General features: G+C 36.0%; 1 protein-coding gene across 1 annotated transcript in view; it reads right to left on the bottom strand.

The window, feature by feature from the left end:
* Positions 1-4,016: 4,016 nt before the first annotated feature.
* Positions 4,017-24,905, bottom strand: part of LOC136041501 (procollagen-lysine,2-oxoglutarate 5-dioxygenase 1-like) — a 218,580-nt gene continuing 197,691 nt past the window's right edge. The window contains exons 14-16 of the mRNA XM_065726205.1: positions 23,836-23,973; positions 13,298-13,426; positions 4,017-4,452 (exon numbers count right to left, since the gene is read on the bottom strand). Coding sequence (XP_065582277.1) covers positions 4,297-4,452; positions 13,298-13,426; positions 23,836-23,973 — 423 coding nt within the window. The 3' untranslated portion in view covers positions 4,017-4,296. The remainder of the gene's footprint in view (positions 4,453-13,297; positions 13,427-23,835; positions 23,974-24,905) is intronic.

Below are 24,905 nucleotides of genomic sequence, written 5' to 3' on the forward strand. Positions count from 1 at the left end.
GCATTTTTTGCCAAAAGACAGATCACGGATGCGTCTTTATTATTATTTTTTTTCCCAGGGTTGATCGTATCGACTGAGTGGTCCAAGAATGTCGCGAGAGGGCTCATTTTAACGGAAATTAAAAGTTCTAGTGCCCTTTTTAACTGACCGAAAAAATTGGAGGGCACCTAGGCCCCCTCCCACGCTCATTTTTTCCCAAAAGCCACCGGATCGAAATTCTGAGATAGCCATTTTATTCACCATAGTCGTATGTCTTTAATAGGATAACTATGTCTTTAGGGACGACTTACTCCCCCGCAGTCCCCGTGGGAGGGGCTGTAAGTTACAAACTTTGACCTGTGTTTACATATAGTAATGGTTACTGGGAAGTGTGCAGACGTTTTCAGGGGGATTTTTTTTGTTTAGGGGGGAGATTTGAGGGGAGGGGGGTTAAGTGAGAGGATATTTCCATGGAGAAACTTGTCATGGGGGAAGAGAATTTCAATGAAGGGGGCGCAGCGTTTTCTAGCATTATTTGAAAAAAAACAATGAAAACATATATATGAAAAGTTTTTTCTACTGAAAGTAAGGAGCAGCATTAAAACTTAAAACGAACAAAAATTATCACGCATATGAGGGGTTTACCTCTTCGTTATACCTCACTCTTTACGCTAAAGTATTTTTAGTATTTTCAACTATTTATTCTACGACCTTTGTGATTCAGAGGTCATTCTTAAGGAATTGGGACAAAACTTAAGTTTTAGGATAAAGAGCGAGATATCGACGAGGGTTGAACCCCCTCATACACGCAATAAAAACATACGAATATAGAAGTTCGTTACGTAAATTAATTCGTAAGTTACGTATATTTTTTACCAATGAAAACGTTTGTAAAAAATTAAAAGTTCTGGTTGCTTTTTTAAGTAATCAAAAAATTGGAGGGCAACTAGGCCTCCTCCCTCGCTCCTTTTTTCTCAAAATCATCCGATTAATTGCGATTAATTAATATACAAATTTCGTTTTAATTATTTATATGCGGAGAGCCAAGATCAAAACATGCATTAATTCAAAAACGTCCAGAAATTAAATAAAAAAACAAGTTTTTTCAAATGAAAGTAAGGAGCAACATTAAAACTTAAAACGAACAGAAATTACTCCGTATATGAAAGGAGCCTTTCCTCCTCAACGCCCCGCTCTTTACACTAAAGTTTCTTACTTAAAAAAAAATAGAGTTAAGAGAAAGAGTCAAACTTTAGCGTAAAGAGCGGGGCGTTGATGAGGAAAAGCTCCTTTCATATACGGAGTAATTTCTGTTCGTTTTAAGTTTTAATGTTGCTCCTTACTTTCATTTGAAAAAAATTGTTTTTTTTTATTTATCCATATTAAAAGCCAAAGCTAAACTTGGATATTTATGGATTTCAAACTCCTCTCTGTATTGCTAGGCTACGCCCTTGTCTTGATAAATTAAGCTAGCCCTGGCGCATAAGATTTTGGGATGCGGGTTCTTTAGCTGTTCTGAGTAATTTGTGATCTTATGCAATATTGCATGCGTGATAGATACTAAAAACCATACGACCGCTAACACAGTGGCATTTTGGTATTCACATTGTCATCAGTTACAGAAAGCTAGAAAGATTCTTATCAACTACCAAATATTTGGTGTAGTATTTCTCCTTTACAATTAAACACCAAAATTTCTGGTATTCATATTGTTGTCAATTCCATGGAGTTAGAAAGGTTCTTATCAACAAGAAAAGATTTGCTGTAATATTTTGCTTTTATTGTTAAACACCAATAATTTTGGTACTCATATTGTTGTCAATTCCAGAGAGTTAGAAAGGTTCTTATCAGCAAGAAATGATTTGTTATATATTTATATTCCCTTTTACTTTTAAACAGTAACATTTTCTGGTATTTACACTTTCATCAGTTCCAGGAAGCTAGAAACATTGCGTTCAGCTAGAAAGATTTGCTACATATATTCTCTATTATAATCATTCAGCAGCATTTTGGTATTCATACTGATATCAGTTCTAGAAAGCTAGAATAACTGCTATTGGCTAGAAAAATTTGTAATAATATTCCCATTTACAAATAAACTACAACATTCTTGCTATTCACATTGATCAGCAATTTTGATAATATATGTCGTATGATATCATTACCCCAGAACAGTTATAAGACCCCCCAGTGTAAACGATATTCGGTGTAACCCCCCAGAGGGATGGTTGCACTGAACATCATTTTTGCGAGTATAATTCCCTTCACAAGCAAAGCTCGCTCTCCTAGTGCTGTATGATGATACAAACATCATTATAAAAAGCACTGTGTCTTATCTAATTTTTCAATGATTTCTTTTTCATTCAGGAAATTATATTAACTGCGTTCTACTTTCTTATTCTTCAATAATTCCATTTTTGTTCTATTTCCAGATGTCGAGGTTTTATTCATTTTCACTCTTGAAAGTTTTAAAACAACAGAACCTAATCTTGAACTGACAGATTTTAGAAAGTAAAAGCATCTTAAATATCACGGGGTAAATGACCTGAGCAAATGTGAAGAAGTAGGAAGCCTAGAACATTTTTCAATTTGTCCATCAACTAAGCTCACATTTTTACTCGATGATAAAGTTTGAACGGACCCTTGTTTTTCTCGTGTTTCTTATGTTAAAAACGAGCATACTAAAAAAAAAATTGTGTGCTCAGAGTAAACAGCAAATTTAACACTTAAAGCGACCTTTAACCAGTTTCAAATATTCTTAACAAATTACGTTTTTTTCCAAATTATTGAAAGGACAACTTCCCCCCTTGCCACCCCCTCAATGACACCACTGGTGCATGCTACTGTTGCTACTAATACTTCTGCTATTTCTGTTACTACTACTACTAATACAACATTGCTGCTGCTACTACTACTACTCCCACTAAAGCTTAAATGAATCAAGACACGATATGAGTATGCAGTTTGTCGAAACAGTGCATCAACAACATCTTAGAAACGACATACAGTGTGTAGTTGAAACTTACAGGGTATGTTAAGGGGGATTTTGAACTAACCAGAAGCAAATATTTGTATGCTACCACTACTCCTAATACTACTACTCCTACTAAGGCTAAGGGTATTAAGGCGAAGATTTCATGGTTTACTGAAACAGTGTTGAAATAATAAAAGTAAAACTCGATAAGACATCTAACAAAAAAAAGTTGGGAAAAAAGTCATTTTTAAAATTAAGGCTAATTAAAGCTACTTATTTTCTTTTACTACTTTTTCTTCGGCCTTATTATTTCATAAACTAACTGTTTTTTTAAGCATACAAAAATATACGAAGTCAAAGGCAAGACATTTGTTATATAATAATTAACAAGACAAGCTCATAACTATGCAAAGAAACATGGATGGGGGGGGGGACGCTAAACCACACCCAATATGTCTTATACAATCTCAGGCTCAGAAAAACTATTTTCCTATTTTACTGAAAAATAAATACAACGAAAATACTAACCTTGAAACTTATTTGTTGGTCACTGCTTTTCCCCTGACCCTGCTATTTCCTAAGATGAACGTTTGTTATCCACACCCCCCCCCCCCCAAAAAAAAAAAAAAGTACACGAAAACAAAAAGACATGTCTTATCACAAGCCCTTAAAATTGCTAAACAAGAAACATACAATTACCGATTTTAGCCCAGATTCGACATTACATAACTTCCTAAGAAAGATTAATTACAAGTCGTGAGATTTAAAGAATGAACGAATAGAAATTAAAAAATACGAACTAATACATTTTTGTATTAAAAAAATAAAAAAGGTTTTAGGTAATAAATCATTACTAAATACAAACTAAAAATTATTTAATCTAATTAGTAGTTTTACTGTAGTTTAAAATTTAAAAATTGTGTAGGTTAGATAGTGTAACCATGTAAAAAAAAGCAAGTCGTAATTTAAATAAAGTGAGGAAAGCTTCTTCCTTTGACTAAGGTCAACATAAGGGTTATCCTATCAGCTAGCGAAGCAAAAATAAGATAATAACTTAATGAAATTTAGATAATGAAAATGTATTAAAAATACAATCTAGCAATAAATACGAATAAATAAAAGACACAATACTTTACTTAAAAAAAAATTTAAAACATTATTCCCTAAGTAAACACAAAAACCAATTACCATAAATAGCGATAAATATACATTATGAAATAAGTAGCTTGACGAAAGAAAAACTTCATAAAGCTAATCTTTCATTTGGATAAAATAAAAAAGAAGAAAATAAATTCGTTAAATTCAAAATAAAGTAAAAGAGAATAAAGTAAATTCGTTAAAATTCAAGGATCTACAAAGGAAACTAAAATATATCGAGTTCCCTTAGTTGTCGGCAGTCCTTCATGGTAGTGTGTCAGTTTTCCAGGGTGAATTAAAGTCCAGCCTGGTCTAGATTTTGTGACACTGCAGTTGTATCGAAGAAAACGTGCACCACCACCCTAGAAACAAAAATGTAGAAAATTATTAACTATTATAGGCGTAATAGTTAGGGCAAAGAGCATGTGTAAGTTAAAGAGCGGGAACTGATGCTAGTGTGGAGTAAAAAACTATTAGCGCCATATAGTGTTCGCTGACATTTGACATTTTTCCCAGCATAATAATGAGAATAATCAATTATAATTGGTAAGCTAGGGTAGTAATAAGTATCTGATCTCATTTCTTGACAAAAACCGATTACAGAGTTTGAAAAATACCAAGTATTATCAAACGCTAGGTAGCGTTGACAGATTTTTATAGACACCAGCGCCAGTTTCCACTCTTATAAGTTACCCATACTCTTCGAAATAGGGTGCAGCGTTTGTACCGCCTTAGTTTTAATATAACTCCAGCAAGGTCATGATTTTGTAAACATGCTGTTATATCCCCGAAAAAGTTCAAAACACTGGCTGCATTCCAAATTCAAAACTAAAGCTTATTAGCTTTTTACCTAAAAACAAGAGCTAAGAGCTCATATGACATAATGAAAAAACCGTGAAAAATGTTTTAAGAAAGTGTTAAGACCTTATTTTTAGCTCTAATATGACACACTATCCCCGCAGCAAAAGAAAGAAAATTTGTAGATTTAAAAAAAAAAAAACTATTAAATCCTAAGTATTCGACTAAACAGCTTCACAGTTACGTAGTTTTTAAGCTCTGTTTATTTGCTAAAGTTTATTAGCTTTTTCCCTAAAAAACAAGAGCTAAGAGCTCATATGGCACTTATGACGAGGCCAGAAGAGCTAAGAGCCAAGAGCTCATATGGTATGAGCTCTAACAAAATTCTAAGAATCAATAGATTGATTTAAAAGGAAAATCAGAGGCTTAATGCCGGTCGGGATTTAAAATAAGAGCTCTGAGTCACAATGTCCTTCTAAATATCAAAATTCATTAAGATCCGATCACCCACTCGTAAGTTATAAATACCTCATTTTTTCTAATTTTTCCTCTCCCTTTAGCCCCCCAGATGGTAGAATGTGGGAAAACGACTTTATTAAGTCAATTTGTGCCGCTCCCTGACACGCCTACCAGTTTTCATCGTCTTAGCACGTCCAGAAGCACCAAACTCGCCAAAGCAATGAACCCCTCCCCCATCTCTCCCAACGAGAGTGAATCTAGTACGGTTACAGCAATCACGCATCTACGACATTTGCTTATTCTAGCCACCTAGCTTCATCCCGATTAGCCTCCACTCTAAGCGTTTTCCAAGATTTCAGATTTACCCCTCCAACTCCCCCCAATGTCAACAGATCTGGTCGGGATTTGAAAAAAGAGCTCTGAGACATGAATTTCTTCTAAATATCAAATTTCATTATGATCCGGTCACCCGTTCTTAAGTTAAAAATACCTCAGTTTTTCTAATTCTTCCAAAGTAACACCCCCCAGCTCCTCTAAAGAGAACGGATCCGTTCCAATGATGTCAATCACGTATCTAGAATTTGTGTTTATTCTTCCAATCAAGTTTTATCCCGATCTCCCCACTATTAGCGTTTTCCAATATTTCTGTTTCCCTCCTCCAACCCCCATGTCCCCGAATCCAATTCGAGCCGAAAATGGAACATCTGAGACATAAGATCCTTCTATATATCAAGTTTCATTAAGATCCGATCACTTATTCGTAAGATGAAAATACCCCAATTTTCACGTTTTCTAAGAATTCCGGTTTCCCTCTCCAACTCCCCCCAATGTAACAGGATCTGGTCGGAATTTAAAATAAGAGCTTTAAAGCACAAGATCCTTCTAAATATCAAATTTCATTAAGATCTGGTCACTCGTTCGTAAGCTACAAATACCTCATTTTTCCAAATTACCCCCCCCCCCAAATACACCAAAGAGAGCAGATCCGGTCCGGTTATATCAGTCACGTATGTTAGACTTGTTTTTATTCTTCCCATCCAGTTTGATCCTGATCTCTTAGCTTCAAGTATTTTCTAAGCTTTCCGGTCCCCCCCCCCAACTGCCCCCCGATGACGCTGGATTCGGTTGAGATTTAAAATACCAGATCTGAGTTACGAGGTCCTTCTAAATATGAAGTTTCATGAAGATCCGATCGCTCTTTCGTAAGTTAAAAATACATCATTTTTTCTAATTTTTTAGAATTACCCCCCCCCCCCAATAGATCGGATCCGTTCCAATTATGTCAATCACGTATCTAAGGCTTCTGCTTATTTTTCTCATCAAGTTTCATCCCGATCCCTCCACTCTAAGCGTTTCCCATGATTTTATGTCCCCCCCCGAACTCCCCCAATGTCACCAAATCCCGTCGGGATTTAAAATAAGAGCTTTGAGACACGATATCCTTCTCAAAATCAAATTTTATTGAGATCCAATCACCCGTTCGTAAGTTAAAAATACCTCATTTTTTTAATTTTTCAGAATTAACAACCCCCCCCCCACCCAACTACCCCAAAGAGAGTGGATCCGTTAGTTATGTCAATCATGTATGTAGGTCTTGTGCTTATTTTTTCCACCAAGTTTCATCCCGATCCCTCCACTCTAAGTGTTTTCCGAGATTTTAGTTTTTTTTTGTCCGAGACATTAGGCCCCCAATGTCACCAGATCTGGTCAGGATTTAAAATAAGAGCTCTGAGACACGATATCCTTCCAAACATAAATTTCATTAAGATCTGATCAACCGTTCTTAAGTAAAAAATACTTCATTTTTTCTATTTTTTCGAATTAACCGGCACCCCACTCTCCCCCCAGATGTTCAAATCGGGAGAATGACTATTTCTAATTTAATCTGGTCCGGTTCCTGATACGCCTGCCAAATTTCATCGTCCTAGCCTACCTGGAACTGCCTAAAGTAGCAAAACCGGGACCGACAGACAGACCGACAGAATTTGCGATTGCCATATGTCACTTGGTAAATACCAAGTGCCATAAAAACATGTAACTAAAAGTTACAGAAAAGTAATTTTTTGTTCCAGCTGTTGATTTTGTTGTAGCTGGAACGGCAGAAAAGTAACTTTGAATTTACTTTCCTAGTAACCATTACTAAAGATAGATAGCGAACATCTATAGAGAAGTAACTGTGCGTCATTATCATCATTGCAATCACTATCATTTCGAAATGTATTAAAAAAATTATTAGAGCAAATTATAATGACATAGAGATTAATACATTACCCTTACAAACCTAACAAGCCCAGAGATTCTTCACAACCGTTCCTCATAAATGTTGACTTCAAGTGACTTCTGTAGCTAAAGTGAAGTTACTACGGCTTGGAACCAGGAATACCCCACTATCTCAGTTGGGATTGTATGTTTTTTTTATTTATTGCTCATAATATCGATCATAAAATTTGTCAGTGAAGTTATAAGACACTGCGATGTCGGCGGCGCAAGAAGTTTAAATTTCCATCTCCCCATGCTAAATCGCCAAGGTTGCAAGTCATATAAGTTTCCCCTTTTCTTTGGCTAAGGGCTATATTTGCTTCAGGGGTCACCACCCCTCGAGGGAGAACGCATTGGAAGCTCCATTCTCATTTAAAGTCCCATTCGTTTTGCGCCTCTCGTTTTCACTTATATTCAAAGATTTTAAAAAAATGATTTCTACTTTTTCGTCAATTTTGAAAACGGGCTTTTGCAACAACAACAAAATTCTAAGAATACAGATTTTACTAAGAGTGACCACACTACTTTATGCGTGCATTTTTCTACATGTACACTTTTTTTAATCTCTCCAGGGGACCTTTTGGAAAAAAAAACTGCGATTTGTGAGGAGTTTAAAAATCTAAATACACTTGGCTTATAGTTTGTCAACTTACTGAACTGTCCAGTTTATTCATAATTATGAACTGTTTCGATTACTGCAACTGACAATGTTATGCAGCACCAAGCCACGTGAAGCCAACACAGCTGCGTACGCTCATCCTCCGTTCCAGTGTATTCAAGCCTTCCCTCTTTACACCCTCCCACAAAGACTCAATTTTCTAAAAATCATATCTTAAAACCAATTTCCACGCCGTTCAGGGATGACCTGCTTTTCGGTTGGCGAAAAAAAGACGAACTTTGGCAATCTGCCATCCTTCATCTGCAGAATTTACTCAAGCCATCTCAGCCTTTTCCTCATTATATCCCTAAAAAGAAGGATAGAACCACACTTTTTGCACAGCCTACTGTTTGAAATACGGTCACTCAGACAGGTACCCAAAAGGATCCATAAACAATTCATCTGGGAAACATCTAAGAAACCCTTCTCCGTCTTTTCAAGCCATGTTTCAGAGCCATGCTTGATCACTGTCATTGCTGTGGCTTCCAATATCCGGATCTTGTTTCACCAATTTACCTTCCTATTCTTCCAAACATTTTTCAACTGTAAAAAAACACCAGGCTATTCTCAACCGCCATCTTTGCTAATAGCACTATTCACGTAAGTGAAGCTATCCACTTGATTATGCAAATGCATAGATTCACATTAGTATTAACCAAAAGGTTAATAATAATAATTAAAGGTTAATACTAATTAATTTAGGAGGCAAGTCATAATTTATAACAGTACCATGGTACATAATAGCTCTCGAACAAGTATTGACTTTGTAAACGAAATTCAAGATAAGGTCAAAGCTGGGAAGAGTCAAGGAACGGCAACTAAGTTAGAAAATAAGAAAATCTCATCAATTTACAACGCATAACCTGTTGCCATATACAGTTCAAATGTTTTTAACCTAGTAAACTAATCGGGGGTGGTGACCGAGGGTTTTATGAATTGTCTTTCAAATAATTGTAGTCTTCATTTTAAATAGATCTCATTTGTTCATGTGACAGTAAAGAGGAGAATTATCTATTGTGTACTATAGATATTCGCTTGTCATATCAGTGATTACAGTAATTGCAGTTCTGAAAGTGTTTAAAACGTGAGTTATATTTATTTGTTTATATTGTGTTTGTTTTTTTTTTCTTTGATTCTTCCTTCTCTTTTGTTAGTTGTCGCTTTTTTTAATGGCTTTATTCTAAAAATAGTTTTTTTCTTCTTCCTCAAATTTCTTTTTTCCGTTTAAAAAGGCTCCCGGGCGTAGAGCCTAAGCATTTTTTATTTAGTTTTGTTGTTATTTTTTGTGTCTTTGTTCCACTACTTTACTTCGATTAAACCCATTTTTCTCTCTTTTTTTTTTCAATGAAAAATCAGTGTGATATAAGAAATTATTGAGAGCGAGAATTTGTCAACGCATCTTCTCCCCTTTCTAAAACCACACTGTTCTTGTTTTGAAGCTTTATCCACAGCATCTCTAAATCTAAAAGTAATATCATAAAATTTAATGGCTTCATATAGAAACGAAGGTATACACTACTAATACTACTACTACTACTACTTCACTACTATTACTACTATTAACTCATCGCAGCACCAAGTTGCCTGAGACCAACACAGCTGCACTCGCTCCTCCTCCGTCCCAATCTATTCAAAGCCTCCCTCTTTACACCCTCCCAAGAAGTTCCCGTTTTCCTTAAATCTTTCTTTATGACATCCTCCCACCCCAGACGAAAAAGACCTACTTTCTGTTTAGCCTATAAAGTTGGCGAAAAGGGACAATCTTCGGCAACCAGTCATCCTTCACCTACAGAACATGCCCTAGCCATCTCAATCTTTCTTTCATTATAGCCATTGAAAGCGGGATTGAACCACATTTTTCGTACAGCCTACTGTTTGAAATACGGTCAGTCAGCCAGGTACCCAGAACAATCCATAGGCAATTTTTCTGGAAAAAATCTAGTAAATCTTCATTCACTTTTCGGAGCGCCCATGCTTCAGAGCCATATTTTATCTCTGTCATCACTGCAACTTCCAATATCCTAATCTTGGTTTGCAGACTTATCTTCCTATTCTTCCAAACTTTTTTTAAGTGTGAAAAATCACTCTGAGCCTTGGCTATTCTACTTTAACATCTTCACTGCTCCTACCTTCTTTACTAATATTATTACCAAGGTAAGTGAAGCTGCTCACCTGATCAATCTTTTCGTTACCCAACGTCACCTTTTCATCTTCACTTATTCCTAGCATTAATGACTTGGTCTTCTTAATATGAATTTTCCAAATTATTATAGCACCCTGAACTCGCGAAACCTCTAAAAGTTCATTCATTTTGCTCACACTTTCATCTAGGGTGCTTAAATCATCAGCATAATCAAAGTCCAGGAGAGTATTTCCTCCCCATTTGATTCCGTCGTCTCCAATTGCCTTTCCTGTGCTCCTTTAGATAAAGTACATCAAAATGATCAAAATGAAGAGAAATAGAACACAACCCTGCTTAGCTCCTGATTTAATACAAAACCAGCTGTTAACCTCATTTCCTAACTTAACCACGGTAGTATTATTCTCGTCACTATAATGTATTTGTCTGGAATACCATACTAGGATAAGACCTTTGCTATAGCTCTCCTATCAACAGAATCGAACGCTTGCTCATAATCTATAAAACTGAGAACCAAAGGTGTTTGACAACTAAGGTACTATTCAATTTTTAACCTAAGAGTAAAAATTTGGTCGACACATCCTCTACCTTTTCTAAAACTGCACTGTTCTTCTCTTAAAACTTTGTCTGCAGCATCTCTCAGTGTAAAAAGTATCATATTACTAAGTAATTTGCTACCTTCAGAGAACAGATGCCTCGATAATTACGACGCTTACTCTTATAACCTTTCTTATAGAGTGGTTTAATTAATGTTTTCCTAAAATTGTTAGGTAATTTCCTTTTTTTTAAAATCATATTCCTTATCTTTAGTAAATTATTTCTAACCTCAGAACCACCATATTTAAGAAAATCATTCACCACACCATCAGTACCTGGAGCATTGTTATTTTTTAATCCTTTTAGTGCTGTCGCTAATTCTTCCTCACAAAACAAATCTACCTTCGCATTCAAGGTATCACAAACTTCTCATTTTTCTCTATACCTTTTCCTGCAACTATATCTAGGTTTAGCACATTCTCAAAATGTTCCGTCCATCTCTCTTTAACTCTTTCCTTATCACTATTTGTGGCCCCGTTCCTATCTTTAACTGGGACAAGTCCGGATTGACTGCTACCTTTCAATTTATTAACATGCCAGTACAATATTCTACTGTTTTCCCGTCTAGCTGCATCTTCCAGATCCTTGGTAATTTTATTCATGGCCTTCACTTCACACCTCCTTAATTCATACTTTACCACTTTCTCCACTTTCTTTACATTCCTTTTGTTTTCATATGATCTATCACTCAGATAATTCTTGTACAAATCCATTCTTCTCTATATTAAACATAAAGCCTTTTCACTAATTTTCCTAGCTACAGTCTTAACTTTCTTCCCTAAGACACCATAAGCAACTTCACAAATTGTTTTTTCTAAAAATTTTCCAGCCATCTTCCACGTTGTCAAATTCTAAACTCCTAACTTTAGCATTCCACAGTTCCTGGAAAGTTTCTCTCAAATTATCATCCTAAAGTATACCAACATCATAACTTCCCGGGAGGTAGTTACCCTTCCAAAATTTCAGCTTCACATTAACCCTAGATACTACTAGATGGTGATCTTTACTTTTAACATCAATAACAATATTCCTGTATACCCTAGTATCTTGTATTGATCCAGCCAGTCTTCGGTTTACTAATACATAGTCAAACAGGTTTGCTGTGTAACCATCACTTGAATACCATGTTAACTTATGGGTCATTTCATGAACAAACACCGTATTGGTTATAACTAGCTTGGTTTACCTACAAAATTGCAAAAGCCTGTAGCCGTTACTGTTTTCTTTTCCTAAACCAAATTTACCTAGGCTAGGATTTGGCCCAATCTATCTCTATTTCAACCGAAGTAGGCGTTAAAATCTCCTAATAAAAACACCATATTTCTACCTGGGACCCTGTCTATTTTCTCCAGTAATTATAAGTAAAATTCATCTGAGTCAATAGTATCTCCGTCAGTCGGTTCAACAGGGGCATATACAAGCCTTCCCAGCCTAAGCCAGACTTCGCAGCTTCCCTATTCATCATAAGCCCTACTCCCTGTCAATGTACCCAATCCTTCCTTCCTGAGTAAACAAATTCTATATCACCTAATCTCATGCTTCTTACCCCTGGGATACGAGTTTCTGAAAATCCTAATAAGTCCAGTTCAAACCGTTTGAATTTTTGTCAAAATGTCGATACGATAGTCATTTTTCAAAGTCGTGACATTTCAAGTTCCAATTTTCATGTTCTTTAAATCATTGAAATTATTTTGACCGCCGGAAAAGCAATTATCCCAGATACTAGTGCAGGGTGGGGATCAACATATCTTCTCAAGTCTGCATTGAAGCGCTTAAGCCGCCTTAGAGCCAGATAGCAAGAAGTTTCTGGGACCTCCAGTATGAATAGAGGCTTTATGCAATCCCGGACCCAATCCTGGTCACAACATGATTTTCAGCACTTTGCGATGTTCTGCTATCAACAAGAGCCGAAATCCTGCACAGACAGTCCAAAGCCTATTACCTCCGACTCATTATATGTTCATGCCTACAAATATTATGCTACAACGGCAAGGCAATCCATAGTAGATAATTTAGCTAGGAAGAGGATTTCAGCCCAAAAACGCCCGTCAAAACAGACCAAACCCAGAAGAAATATCCATAAATCACAATTCTGTGCGAATGATGTGTCGTTCATACACACACACACACACACACACACACATATATATATATATATATATATATATATATATATATATATATATATATATATATATATATATATATATATATATATATATATATATATATATATATATAATATATATATTTCATGTTTCTAAGCCCTTCATACAAAAAATACTAAAGTTAATACCTCATAATCAATTTCTGGCCTGTTTAAGGCAACGTTCAGGGTGTATGTTGAAGTGTCATGATGAGGTCGTAATGCAGGCTGTTCATCCGGCTTGTAACGAACCACAAAGTTGGACTGCGTTCTCGGTGGCTATAATAAAACAAAACTTTATTGGTTCAATAGTTTTTAAAGGATGTGAATTCAATGTTTTGATGCGTTAAATATGCGTCTATTTTTAGGCTTATAATAGTTTCCTGAAAAGTTGAATTTGAGTAATTGTTTAACTATAAGGAAAATAAACAATCAAGAGAGATAAAACTCAACAAAAAGAAAACTTCAAACGAGACGACGGCCAGTAGAATTGAAAGACTAAAACAACGCAGATATTTCGCCTGTATCCAAACAAGGCGTCTTCAGCACAAGATAGAAAATTAAAAGAAAACTAATCTAAAACAAATAAAAACCACCACCAATAATAATAAATACAATTGTCGCTACTTAAGCTATTTGAGTTACTTCAATGAGAATCAAAGAGCAACTGAAGAAAAATTATGAAAACTGAAACTTAGTTAATTATTCTGTTGCGAAATAATCCTCTTGTAAGCTAACATTGAAGCAATTCTTTTTGGTCTAGTGTGTAATCTTGTCCCCTGGTGATTGTGTAAAATTTAATTCCCCCATCGACTATTGGTTCATTTTTCAAAAGAATATCATAAATTGGGTCAATATTTGAATTCCCTGTTTCTCTATTTATTGAAATATTAGCAAATATATGTTTATTAATTTCTATAGCCTCCCTCGCTATAGCCTCCCTTTCCCTACGTGGATAAGTAGCGACAATTGTATTTATTATTATTGGTGGTGGTTTTTATTTGTTTTAGATTAGTTTTCTTTTAATTTTCTATCTTGTGCTGAAGACGCCTTGTTTGGATACAGGCGAAATTTCCGCGTTGTTTTAGTCTTTCAATTCTACTGGCCGTCGTCTCGTTTGAAGTTTTCTTTTTGTAGAGTTTTATCTCGCTTGATTGTTTATTGTCATGTCTGGCCAGTTCGGCTTAAGAACTTTCAACTATAAGGAATAAACAAGATTAAAATTTGATAGACCTAATCAATATTTTACCAACTTCAAATAATTTTAAGTTGTGTTATTGTTATTATGGGGTGCTCTACAAATTGAGTCGAGGCTAAAAAGACCCCCACACCTAAAAAACCTAATTATTAGTGGAGGGAGGTGACAAATGTTGGATTTCCTCATCCTTACTATATGTATCCTTACTATAGGTTTTACAAGCTGCAGGACATCTCCTTCCTTTTTGTATCATCCAGCTCAAAGTTAAATTTATGAAGTGCCTCAAGCCAGCATCTAATCCTTGAATGATGGATTCTATTAGGTGTCTACTTGTTTCCACGGTCATCTCATAGTTTTTTGCTCATTTGGAAGTATTGCCACATACTCAGATGAGATGATTGTGAGAATCCTCAACACCTGCAATGGTCCAGTAGCCATTCTTGTTTCAGAACTATTATGCCCTAAAAGATGTCTAGTCAATATGCGAATAAAATTCGGGATCCTTTCTTTTTGTTTCCTTTTCAGGCCAATTTTACTCCACCCCTTCTGTCACCTTTTCCCCTTAGTTACATGTTATAGCGACCAGACTTGATCTGTAGTGAAATCGGGTATATGTTCATTCGGAGATAATCAACTTAGCCTGAGCGAGATAAACAGTAGCTATGCAGGTAAATTTCAATTGAATATTTAATATCTAGAGGTGGTTAGATTAAGTATTTAATATAATGCGTTTTAGGCGGCCTGCTTTCCATAATTTTGTTACTAAAGTATTATTTTTTCATTACATTTTGATATATTTCATTAGGATGAACATAACTTCATTTCTTCGGTGTGGTTGCTATAACACGTAAGTACCTCTTTGAGACATAGAAATAAAGGTTCAAGTCCCCAGCATGTCAGTGATGCCCCAGCCTTAGCTCCTTCATTTGCCAATTCATTACCTGTGATCCCAGTGTGTTTTGGAGATCAGATCAGTCGATTTCCATCGTATGCTTGTCTTTATAATGCTTTATAGCATTCGCAATGCTTCAAAGCGTAACAGTTACATTAGTTTCTTAGCTGTCTGTTCTCTTCCAAACATTTCAGCAGGGAAGACCATAGTCGATTATCTTCCCTTCTGTGTTAGTGTTCTCTTCTTTAGTGTTCAAACACAATAATTTGTGCTCTCTTCTTTGAAACCAGGGACATTGGTGCACATAACTATTCCAGTCCTTGATTTCTTGACAGTTCACAATTCATCTTTTTACCAGATTATTTTATTATTTATGGTGAAGCTCACTTTACCTTTATCCTTTATGACAGTCTAAAGTTGTCTTTCAGGCTATACCAATGGGAAAATATTATCCTGGGTCAATTCTTCCATACATATAGAGATACTGATCCTCCTTGGGCAATTTCATTTTTTACTCACTTTAAACCCACAACTTTTGCCGGTTCCTTAACATAAGAGAATATCACTACCAGTGCTGTCACTTACTTGAAGTACTACTTGAAGTACTACTGAAGTAAAATTTTCCATTATTTGTACTTGTCCTTAAGTAAAAACTCTAGGGTGTACTTATTACTTGACACTTAAGTAAGATTACGAAATACTTATTACTTAAGATACTTTTAATGTACTTGTTTTTCAAATACTTTACCTTTGACACGAAAATTGTGTGTGTGTGTGCTTTGGCAATGTACAAGAAAACATCAACTTTAGATTTAGAGCAAACTCAGATATAGCTTTTGTGTGTCTGTGCTTTGGCAATGTACAAGAAAACATAGCCCTTTAGATTTAGAGTAAACTCAGATATAGCTCCATGCCCTATTTTGGATATGAAATAAGGTATTTGTTTTTGACAAAAAAAATTATAGTATTACTAAAACTTGGTTTAATTTTTGTTTAAAAGTTATATAACAAAGAAAATTGAAATTATTTCACAGTTCACTGGTCGACAGTGAGCTAAAGTCTCTTGTTTTGTGCTAAATGTTGCATACTGTAGTCTATTTGGGCTTATATTTCTGACATAAGTGTTTAAGTTTTGTCATCTCGTCAACTGAACCAGATTTCCATCATTTCATCATCTTCAGGACCATATTATTGGTAAAACTACTGAAGCTATGAATCTTTGTCCATCTAAATGTTGTCTGAAATAAACAAGTCTAGGGAATTTTAGCTGGATCCAATGCAGTGGTATTTTGTCAAATTCGTTCCAGCAAATTCAGGTATTCAGACGAATCTGACTTCAGATTTGTCACTCCATTCATAAGTTATAGGCCCTACTAAATTAAAGGAAAACTCAACTTTCTTAAGACTTGAAACCCTCTCCCCCTCGCCCTATTTGAGATAGGGTTTGTGATACCAGAATTGATATGAGCCCTGATCTTAGGCATCTTTGGTCTAGTTTTCATTTGGATCCGTTACTCCATTTGCAAGTTATGCTAAATTAAACAGAAACTTAGATTTCTCAGGAATTAAAACCCACTCCCCCTTATTAAATTTGAGCTAGGGTCTTTATCTCAAAACTTGATATGTGTCATGGTCTTAGATCTTTTTGGTTCAATTTTCATAAAGATCCATCACTCCAGTCGCAAGTTACTCTGAATTAAACTAAAAACGGTTGTTTCTGCTAAAAGCAGGTAAAGCCTTCTCCCCCCTGTTTTATTTGAGCTAGGGTCTTCATCTTTCAACTTGATAAGTCTCATGATCCTTGGCACCAAATCTGGCCATCAAAATTTTCATCCAAATCCAACCAGCGGTTCTCCCCCAATACATGATTACACAGACAGACGGACAGACAGACAGACCGACGGACGGATTTTGCAACGTCTTATGTAGCCATGTTGGCTCATTGGATCCAAAAAAAGGAAAACAATAGCATATCATCATCCAGGCATCATCACCTGTTTGGATAGTGGAAAATGTCCATCAAGATAGGTTTTTGAGATCTGTCTGTCTGTCCGCCCGTCTGTGGAATCTAGAATAGCGGGAGAACCGCCAGTGAGATTTGTATTAAAATTGAACTATTTAGATTGAAATTGAGCTTGATTAGGGTGATGGGGCTTTAAGTGTTAAAAAATTTCGAGTTTTTCATTTAGTTCACTGTAACTTGCAAATGGAGAGATGAATTCGATGAAAACTGAATAAAGATGCCTCAGAGCATGATATGCATTGAATTCTGGGATGGAGACCCAAGCTTAATTAGGGCGAGGAGGATGGGGCTTTCAGGGCTAAAAAAGTTGAGTTTTTTGTTTGACTCAGTTTAACTACTGAATTAATGGATGACTCAATTAATGGATGAATTAATGGACTGAATTAATGCGACTGAATTAATGGATCTCAATGAAAGTCAAGCCAAAGATGCCAAAACCATAAGACACATAATGTTTGGAGATGAAGACCTTAGCTTAATTAGGGGGAGGGGGCTTTAGGTGCTAACAAAAAGTTGAGTTTTTCATTTAATTCAGTGTAAATTGCGAGAGTTTGATGGATCTCAGTGAAGATTGAACCAAAGGTGCCTAAGACCGTGACAGGCATCAAGTTTTGAGGTGAAAACCCTAGCTCAAATAGAACGAGGGGGAGTGGGTTTTAAGTGCTGAAAAAAAGTCAAGCTTTTGGTTTAATTTAGTATAACTTGCGAAAGGAGCAATGGATCCAAATGAAAGCTAGGCCAAAGATGACTAGGATCAGGGCTTATATCGAGCTCTGATATCAAAAGCCCTATCTAAAATAGGGCGAGGGGGAGGGGGTTTAAAGTCTTAAGAAAGTCGAGATTTTCTTCAGTTTAGTAGGGCCTATAACTACTTCCACTCATGGATTGCTCAAAGCCTGGAAATAATCCTTTTCCAAAATAAGTCATACCAAACCCAACCTTCAACCTATTATTCCATCCCCAGAGAAAAATTACTTTGTATGGCGCTTGGTATTTACCGAGTGACCTGCAGTGATGACAAATTCTTTGGTCGATCGGTCTGTCAGTCCCAGTCTTGCTAGTTTAGGCACTTCCAGATAAGCTAGAACGATGAAATTTGGTAGGCGTATCAGGGACCGGACGAGATTAAATTTGAAATAGTTGTTTCCCCAATTCGACCATCTGGGGGGGGGGGGAGTGGGAGGACGGTTCATTTGGGCAAATTAGATCAGATCTTAATTAAATTTAATATTTAGAAGGATATCAAGTCTCAGAGCTCTTATTTTAAATTCCGACCGGATCAGGTGACATTGGAGGGGGAAACCTAAAATCTTGGAAAATGCTTAGAGTGGAGGGATTGGGATGAAACTTAGTGGGAAAAATAAGCACAAGTCCTAGATACGTGATTGAAATAAATAGAACGAATTCACTCTCTTGTGGGGAGTGGGGGGAAGGGGTAATTCTGAAAAATTAGAAAAAATGAGGTATTTTTAATTTACGAAGGAATGATCAGATCTTGAATTTGATCAGATGACATTTCATATTTAGAAGGACCTCGTAACTCAGATTTCATGTTTCAAATCCCGACCGGATCCAGTGTCATTGGGGGGATGTGGGGGGGGGGGGGGGGCTGGAAATCTTGGAAAACGCTTAGAGTGGAGTGATCAGGATGAAATTTGGTGGGAAGAATAAGCACAAGTCCTAGATACGTGATTGACATAACCAAAATGGATTCGCTCTCTTTGGGGGAGTTGGAGGGTGTGTTGATTCGGAAAAATTATAAAAATTGAGGTACTTTTGAATTACGAGCGGATGACCGTTCGTGAGGTATTTTTGAATTTGATATTAAAAAGGAACTCATGTGTCAGATCTCTTATTTTAAACCCTGACCAGCTCTAGTGACATGGGGGAGATTTGGAGGGGGAAACCGGAAACCTTGGAAAACGCTTGGAGTAGAGAGATTGGGATGAAACCTGGTGGGTAGAATAAGCAAATGTCGTAGATACGTGATTGACGAAACCAGACTGGATCCACTCTCTTTGGGGTAGTTAGGGGACTCCAGTGCTTTGGCGAGTTCGGTACTTCTGGACGTGCTAGGACAATGAAAATTGGTGAGCGTGTCAGGGACCTGCACAAATTGACTTGATAAAGTTGATTTCCCCGATTCAACCATCTGGGGAGGCTGAACGGAGAGGAAAAATTAGAAAAATGAGCTATTTTTAACGTACGAGTGGGTGATCGAATCTTAATGAATTTTGATATTTAAAAGGACCTTGTGTCTCAGAGCTCTTATTTTAAATGCCGGCCGGCATTAAGGCTCTGATTTTTCTTTTAAATTAATCTATTGATTCTTATAGTTTTGGTAGAGCTCATGCCATATGAGCGCTTGATTCTTCCGACCTCGTCACAAGTGCAATATGAGCTCTTAGCTCTTGTCTTATTCCTTTTTTTCTCAGAAGATTTTCGGCTTAGTCTCATGGTTTTTACCACTTCATGGTGTGAAAACTGCTGCTAGAAATAGATGGGTTGCAACTTCTGCCGTATTGTCTTCTATTTGTGCTTGCATCGTGCCTGCGTCCCATTAAAAGTTCTGTTTCTTACGGTTATATTGGTTTGTCTTCTGTTGCATATGCAGACGACGTTCTTCTTGTTGCCTGGACTCGCTGTAGATTGCTTTCCAATTTTACTGTATTAACCAATTAACTATTTAAGATTGGACTGTCAGTTATTACGTCTAAATGCGAGTTTATTTGTTTAAATAGCCTTTATGCGGTCGCTCCATTCGTTGCTGGGACTGCAATTCTGCCATGCTCTTCTTTAGTTAGTTGGCTTGGTCTGTGTTTTGGTCCAACACTTTACAAAACCTTTTCATCCCTGGTGAATTAAGCCGTAAAAAACCTACGCGTCGCTTACGGAAAAATATCCCCAAACAAAAACCGTTACAACCGCAACGGTTTGTGCATGATTTATAACGCTTATTGTACCCCTGTGCTTTTGTTTCTATCAGGCATGGCTCATCTGTTTCGTAAGAAAAGTCGCCATCCTCTACGTTTAAGATATTGCAAATTCCTCCTCCGGCTTCCTAGATGGCACCAAAACAGAAAAATAATTGTTCGATTTGGTTTAATAGATATACCCTCTTGGATTCGGTCTTCCGGCGATGATTTATGCAAAAAGACTGTCTACTTTATTCACGTTTACGACCATCTGCAGCCTTTTTTCCATATTGATACTGGTTAATTAGTCCATGTTGTCGTTTGTTAGTTTGAATTTTTTTCTTGCTGTTCATCATTTTTGTTTTTGTTTATTTATAATACTCCGTACTTTGTGTTTTTTTTATACTTTTACGGATAATAAAGTTTATTCATTCATTCATTCATTCTGCAGTTTAACCAGCCGTATGGAATGCATCTGAATCAGCGGGCTTGCTGCAGGCCCGTGATTTTATAATATATGTTTGTAGGGAGTTTTACCGACCATCTGAATTGACCACACAGCATGCGGCTTGCTTGAGTGAAAACCAGCCAAAGGATATAGATGCCATACATTTTCATAGCGTGTCTAAAATTTAACTTGAAAACTTGAGGCAGTTTCCTTGTAAAGGTGCCGAGGGCGAGACATGTCATCAAAGTGTGAATCAAGACTTCATTTTCATACTCTTCTTTTCTTTCAGCACGCTGAGAGCCAGCGACCTTCAGCTAGCTGCCAAAAGTGTGGATTTTTGCTGCTCCTTTTTATTGAGCTTTGATTTCTCTTATTAAAAAAGTCTGCAACTGACTCACTTGGCTCCTTACTTTTAAATTTGAGTATTTTTTGTTGCTAAGGTTTTTACTTATTGAATCAGAGAATGAACTACTTTATTACCTTTTATCTGTTTTAAAGCCAATCCAAAGTTTATTTTTCTATTTTCAATATTTTTTCCACCATTCCGACATGTTTCAGAATAACCCTACATTTTTATAAACGTGCCAGATTTGACTGAACACCAATCGCCAGAAGTTCAACTCTATGTGGAATGTATTAATCCTGTCATGTGATCTGTCTGATCCAATCAGAAGTTTTTTCACTGCATTTAATTGTTTTGATAGTCTTTTTCTTCAAGCCGTTGTGTTGGAAATTGGTTCAGATTATATTTTGGACTTCGTTGGGTGTGTACCAGCCAAACAAGGGAAAAAATATTTTCAATATTTTTTTTTTATCATTCCCACATGTTTCAGAATAACCGTGTATTTTTTCAAACGTGCCAGATTTGACTGAATACTAATCACCAGAAGTTCAACTTTACGTGCACTGTGTTAATCCTGTCATTTGATCTGTCTGATCCAATCAGGAGTTTTTGTCTGCACTAAATTGTTTTGAAAGTCTTTTGCTTTCAAGGCGTTGTATATATATATATATATATATATATATATATATATATATATATATATATATATATATATATATATATATATATATATATATATATATATATATATATATAGATATATAGAATAAATACTTGAAGTAGTACTTGAAGTAATACTTAAGTATAATTTTGGCAAGTACTTGATATTTGATACTTAAGTAAGAATTTGGAAAGTACTTATTACTTGATATTTAAGTAAAAAACAATGAGTACTTAATACTTGATATTAAATTTGGAGTACTTGTTGCAGCACTGATCACTACCATATATATTTATCCATTTCCCCATCCTACATAGACATTTCTAAGGATTCAGAAGTGGCCATGTATGTACTGACCCTTATAACGTGTGTAAAGCATACTCCATAGTTCCATGAGCTTGCTCTATACACCATGCCAATTGGTGCACAGACGCTTTTGTGTGGAACATCCAGCATCAAAACATGTTTAGTAATTAGAACTCGTGCTGTTAAGCCTAGGGCAATATATTATTGTTAGTTTCAAAGGTGTGGGTATAAGAAAATTCCAGGGAGCTGTTATTCCACTTCTTATTTTGGAAGGGTTCTAAGCTAAAAAGGCAAGGAGAAAAGGCTAAAAAGGCAAGGAGAAAAGAGGTAGACTTTTATTTAATTTTAAGAGGTGAAACTTTTTTTGATTTTTGTATAGAAAGGAAATATATAGAATTTTTTTAATCACTTACCATAATATAGTAACACAATGACATACTCGTGTAATCATCGATTGTGACTAAGAGAGATTCAGAACAAGATATCGAGCCTGGGAATGCTCAGCAAAAAAAAAACACACAAAAAAAACATAAAAAAAAACACTGATAACTGACAAAATGAAAATTCATGGTTCGATTTGCATTTTATTCTTTTTTTTTTAGTTTTTTGAATTTATTTTTATCAAACTCTAAACTTCATATTTGAACATATCTCATAGTTAAGTGCATAAAGGTAAGTATGATTACATGTGTATAATGCTGACCCAGTCCTAAACTATTGAATAAACTTTATGAATTTTCTAGCATATACTATAGTTTAGTTAACACCATAAGAAACAAGGGTAGACCAGTTTCTTCCTTTTATTTTTGCAGAAAAAGTAGTATTTTTGCAGGTCGATAAACGACCTGACTCGTGTAAAGGCCTGAGATTCCATCTCAGTGATGGAAGCTCCACTTGCGAGGGCTGATGACCCGAGCTGCTTAAAATCATACCCGATTAAAGCCCAGGCCATCACAAAAGGCTTCTTTTTCTTTTTTTCATCGCGAGCGATGCGAAAGGGTCTAGCCGCTTATGATCTCGCGTGTGCCAAGCCAGGGGCCATCAAAAATCCCTGAAAGCAGGCTCTTTTGTCTTAGGGAAGGGAACTTCCCTAAGACAAAATTCCTGAAAGGGGCAACAATGTAGGGAGAGGGAAAAAGAAGCGAGAAATTGCCCTCCCCTCTTAGATTTTGGTATTTTTTGTAAATCCCTTTTTTTAAAGAACTACTGCCTCTCCTTCCAAAAATTTTCGTTACTTGGCACCTTGTAAATACATAATGACGTCGGAACATTCTTCTATACATAGGCTACTAATGTAAGGGTCATGCGCAAAATTAAGGCAAAGATGTTATCCCATTGTTTAGATGACCTTGATGTTAGAAAAAAAAAAAACAAGTATATGAGTTAGCTATTTTAAAACTTTCACTCCGCTATTTGAAAAGAACTGCTATACAGCCATGAATATACTAATGCCCGCAGATCAGGTTTATAAGTTCCTTATGGCTCGCCAACTACATGATTCCTAAAAATTCAGTATGTTAATCTCAGCCCAGGGATGCCGATAGTGAGCAAGGGTAATTGACCCCCTCTAAATTTTCTAATCCACTCCCCCATGTTTTGAACAGTTTATATTGGTATTCCAATTGGAAAACACCTTTCTTTTTAGGTGTTTTTTTCTTGTATCAAAAATAAATAGAAAAAAACAGATTATGAAAAATATATTCTACCACATCCCTCTGCATTGTCATGAGTTGGCACCCCTGTCTCAGCCAAAGTTAGATAAGCACAAGCTAATAACACAGACAGTAATTAATACCTTCACCTTTTCAAAGAAAACCCAAACCGTCAAGATTTTACTATACTTCTTCCATGTGCAAAAGCCTACTTTCCATCACCATTCTTCAACTTATAAATTTATCTTACTTCATCATCATAACCTGGATATACTCTCTGAACCAAGCGAAGGACATAGTAATGAAGAATATGTAACCAAATTTGTTCCAACTTAAGATCGTAGTCAATAAGACGAATTTCACGAGTTGGTACGGGATCAGGTGGATCCTAAAAAGGAACTTATTGTATAATTATTTAAACCCTGATTTTTTTTAGTCCTTTCCTGAAAACAAACATACACTTTGAAATGTGAGTTGAAAAATGTACTCTTGTATCTATTCACAACTTTCTCCAGGAGTTAATATGAAGTTACTGACAAGATAAATTAGAATATGAAATATCAAGGATTTATTTTCAAAAAAGTGAGATTATTTAATCCTGGTTCTTACACTTCCTTAGCTTGGACCAATCCGGCATTGGCAATTCGATCTACTAATAAAAAAGAACGCAAATTCTGATTGGTCGAAAGTGATAATGATTTGGCTCAGTATGCGTTAAAACTAGGCTTCGTCCTCACATTTTCAAAGCCAATAAGACTGATAGAAATTAATAGTCATGAAAGTCTGATTTCAATGTAACCCAAGCTAAATATAACTTGCATTTAATTTGGCCAATTAAATGCTACATTGCTGAGATTAATTTTGCGCAGATAGTCTCTTGAGGGCGGACATGAGCAGATTCAATGAGTCTTTGATTAAATGAGTCTCATTCATCCCAAGGAGGACGACTTGGGCATTCGTTGTTACCATAGGTCTTACTTCAATAAATATAGTTAATACGTCTTGAGCTGTTGAGTGAAGATTACTTTACATATATAACCTTTTTTATTCTATCTACTCCCCTTTTATATGACAACTTTGACATTTCGCCATTTCACTCCCCTTTTTAACTTTGACATTTAGTCTTCAGCATATTGTTAATTAGAAGTGGATTGGCTATTTCCTATTTATAATACTAGACTCTGGAACAATTTTTTCTGAGGCAAGTCTCTTATTGTTTATTTATTCTAGTAAACAGTCCTTTCTCCGTCCGTCAATGGCTACTACTAACAACTCACTGAGTCACCAAACTGCTTGAGACCAACACCTTTACGTAGGATC

Source organism: Artemia franciscana, unplaced genomic scaffold (genome assembly GCF_032884065.1).
Source record: "Artemia franciscana unplaced genomic scaffold, ASM3288406v1 PGA_scaffold_23, whole genome shotgun sequence".
Taxonomy (NCBI): Eukaryota; Metazoa; Arthropoda; class Branchiopoda; order Anostraca; family Artemiidae; genus Artemia; species Artemia franciscana.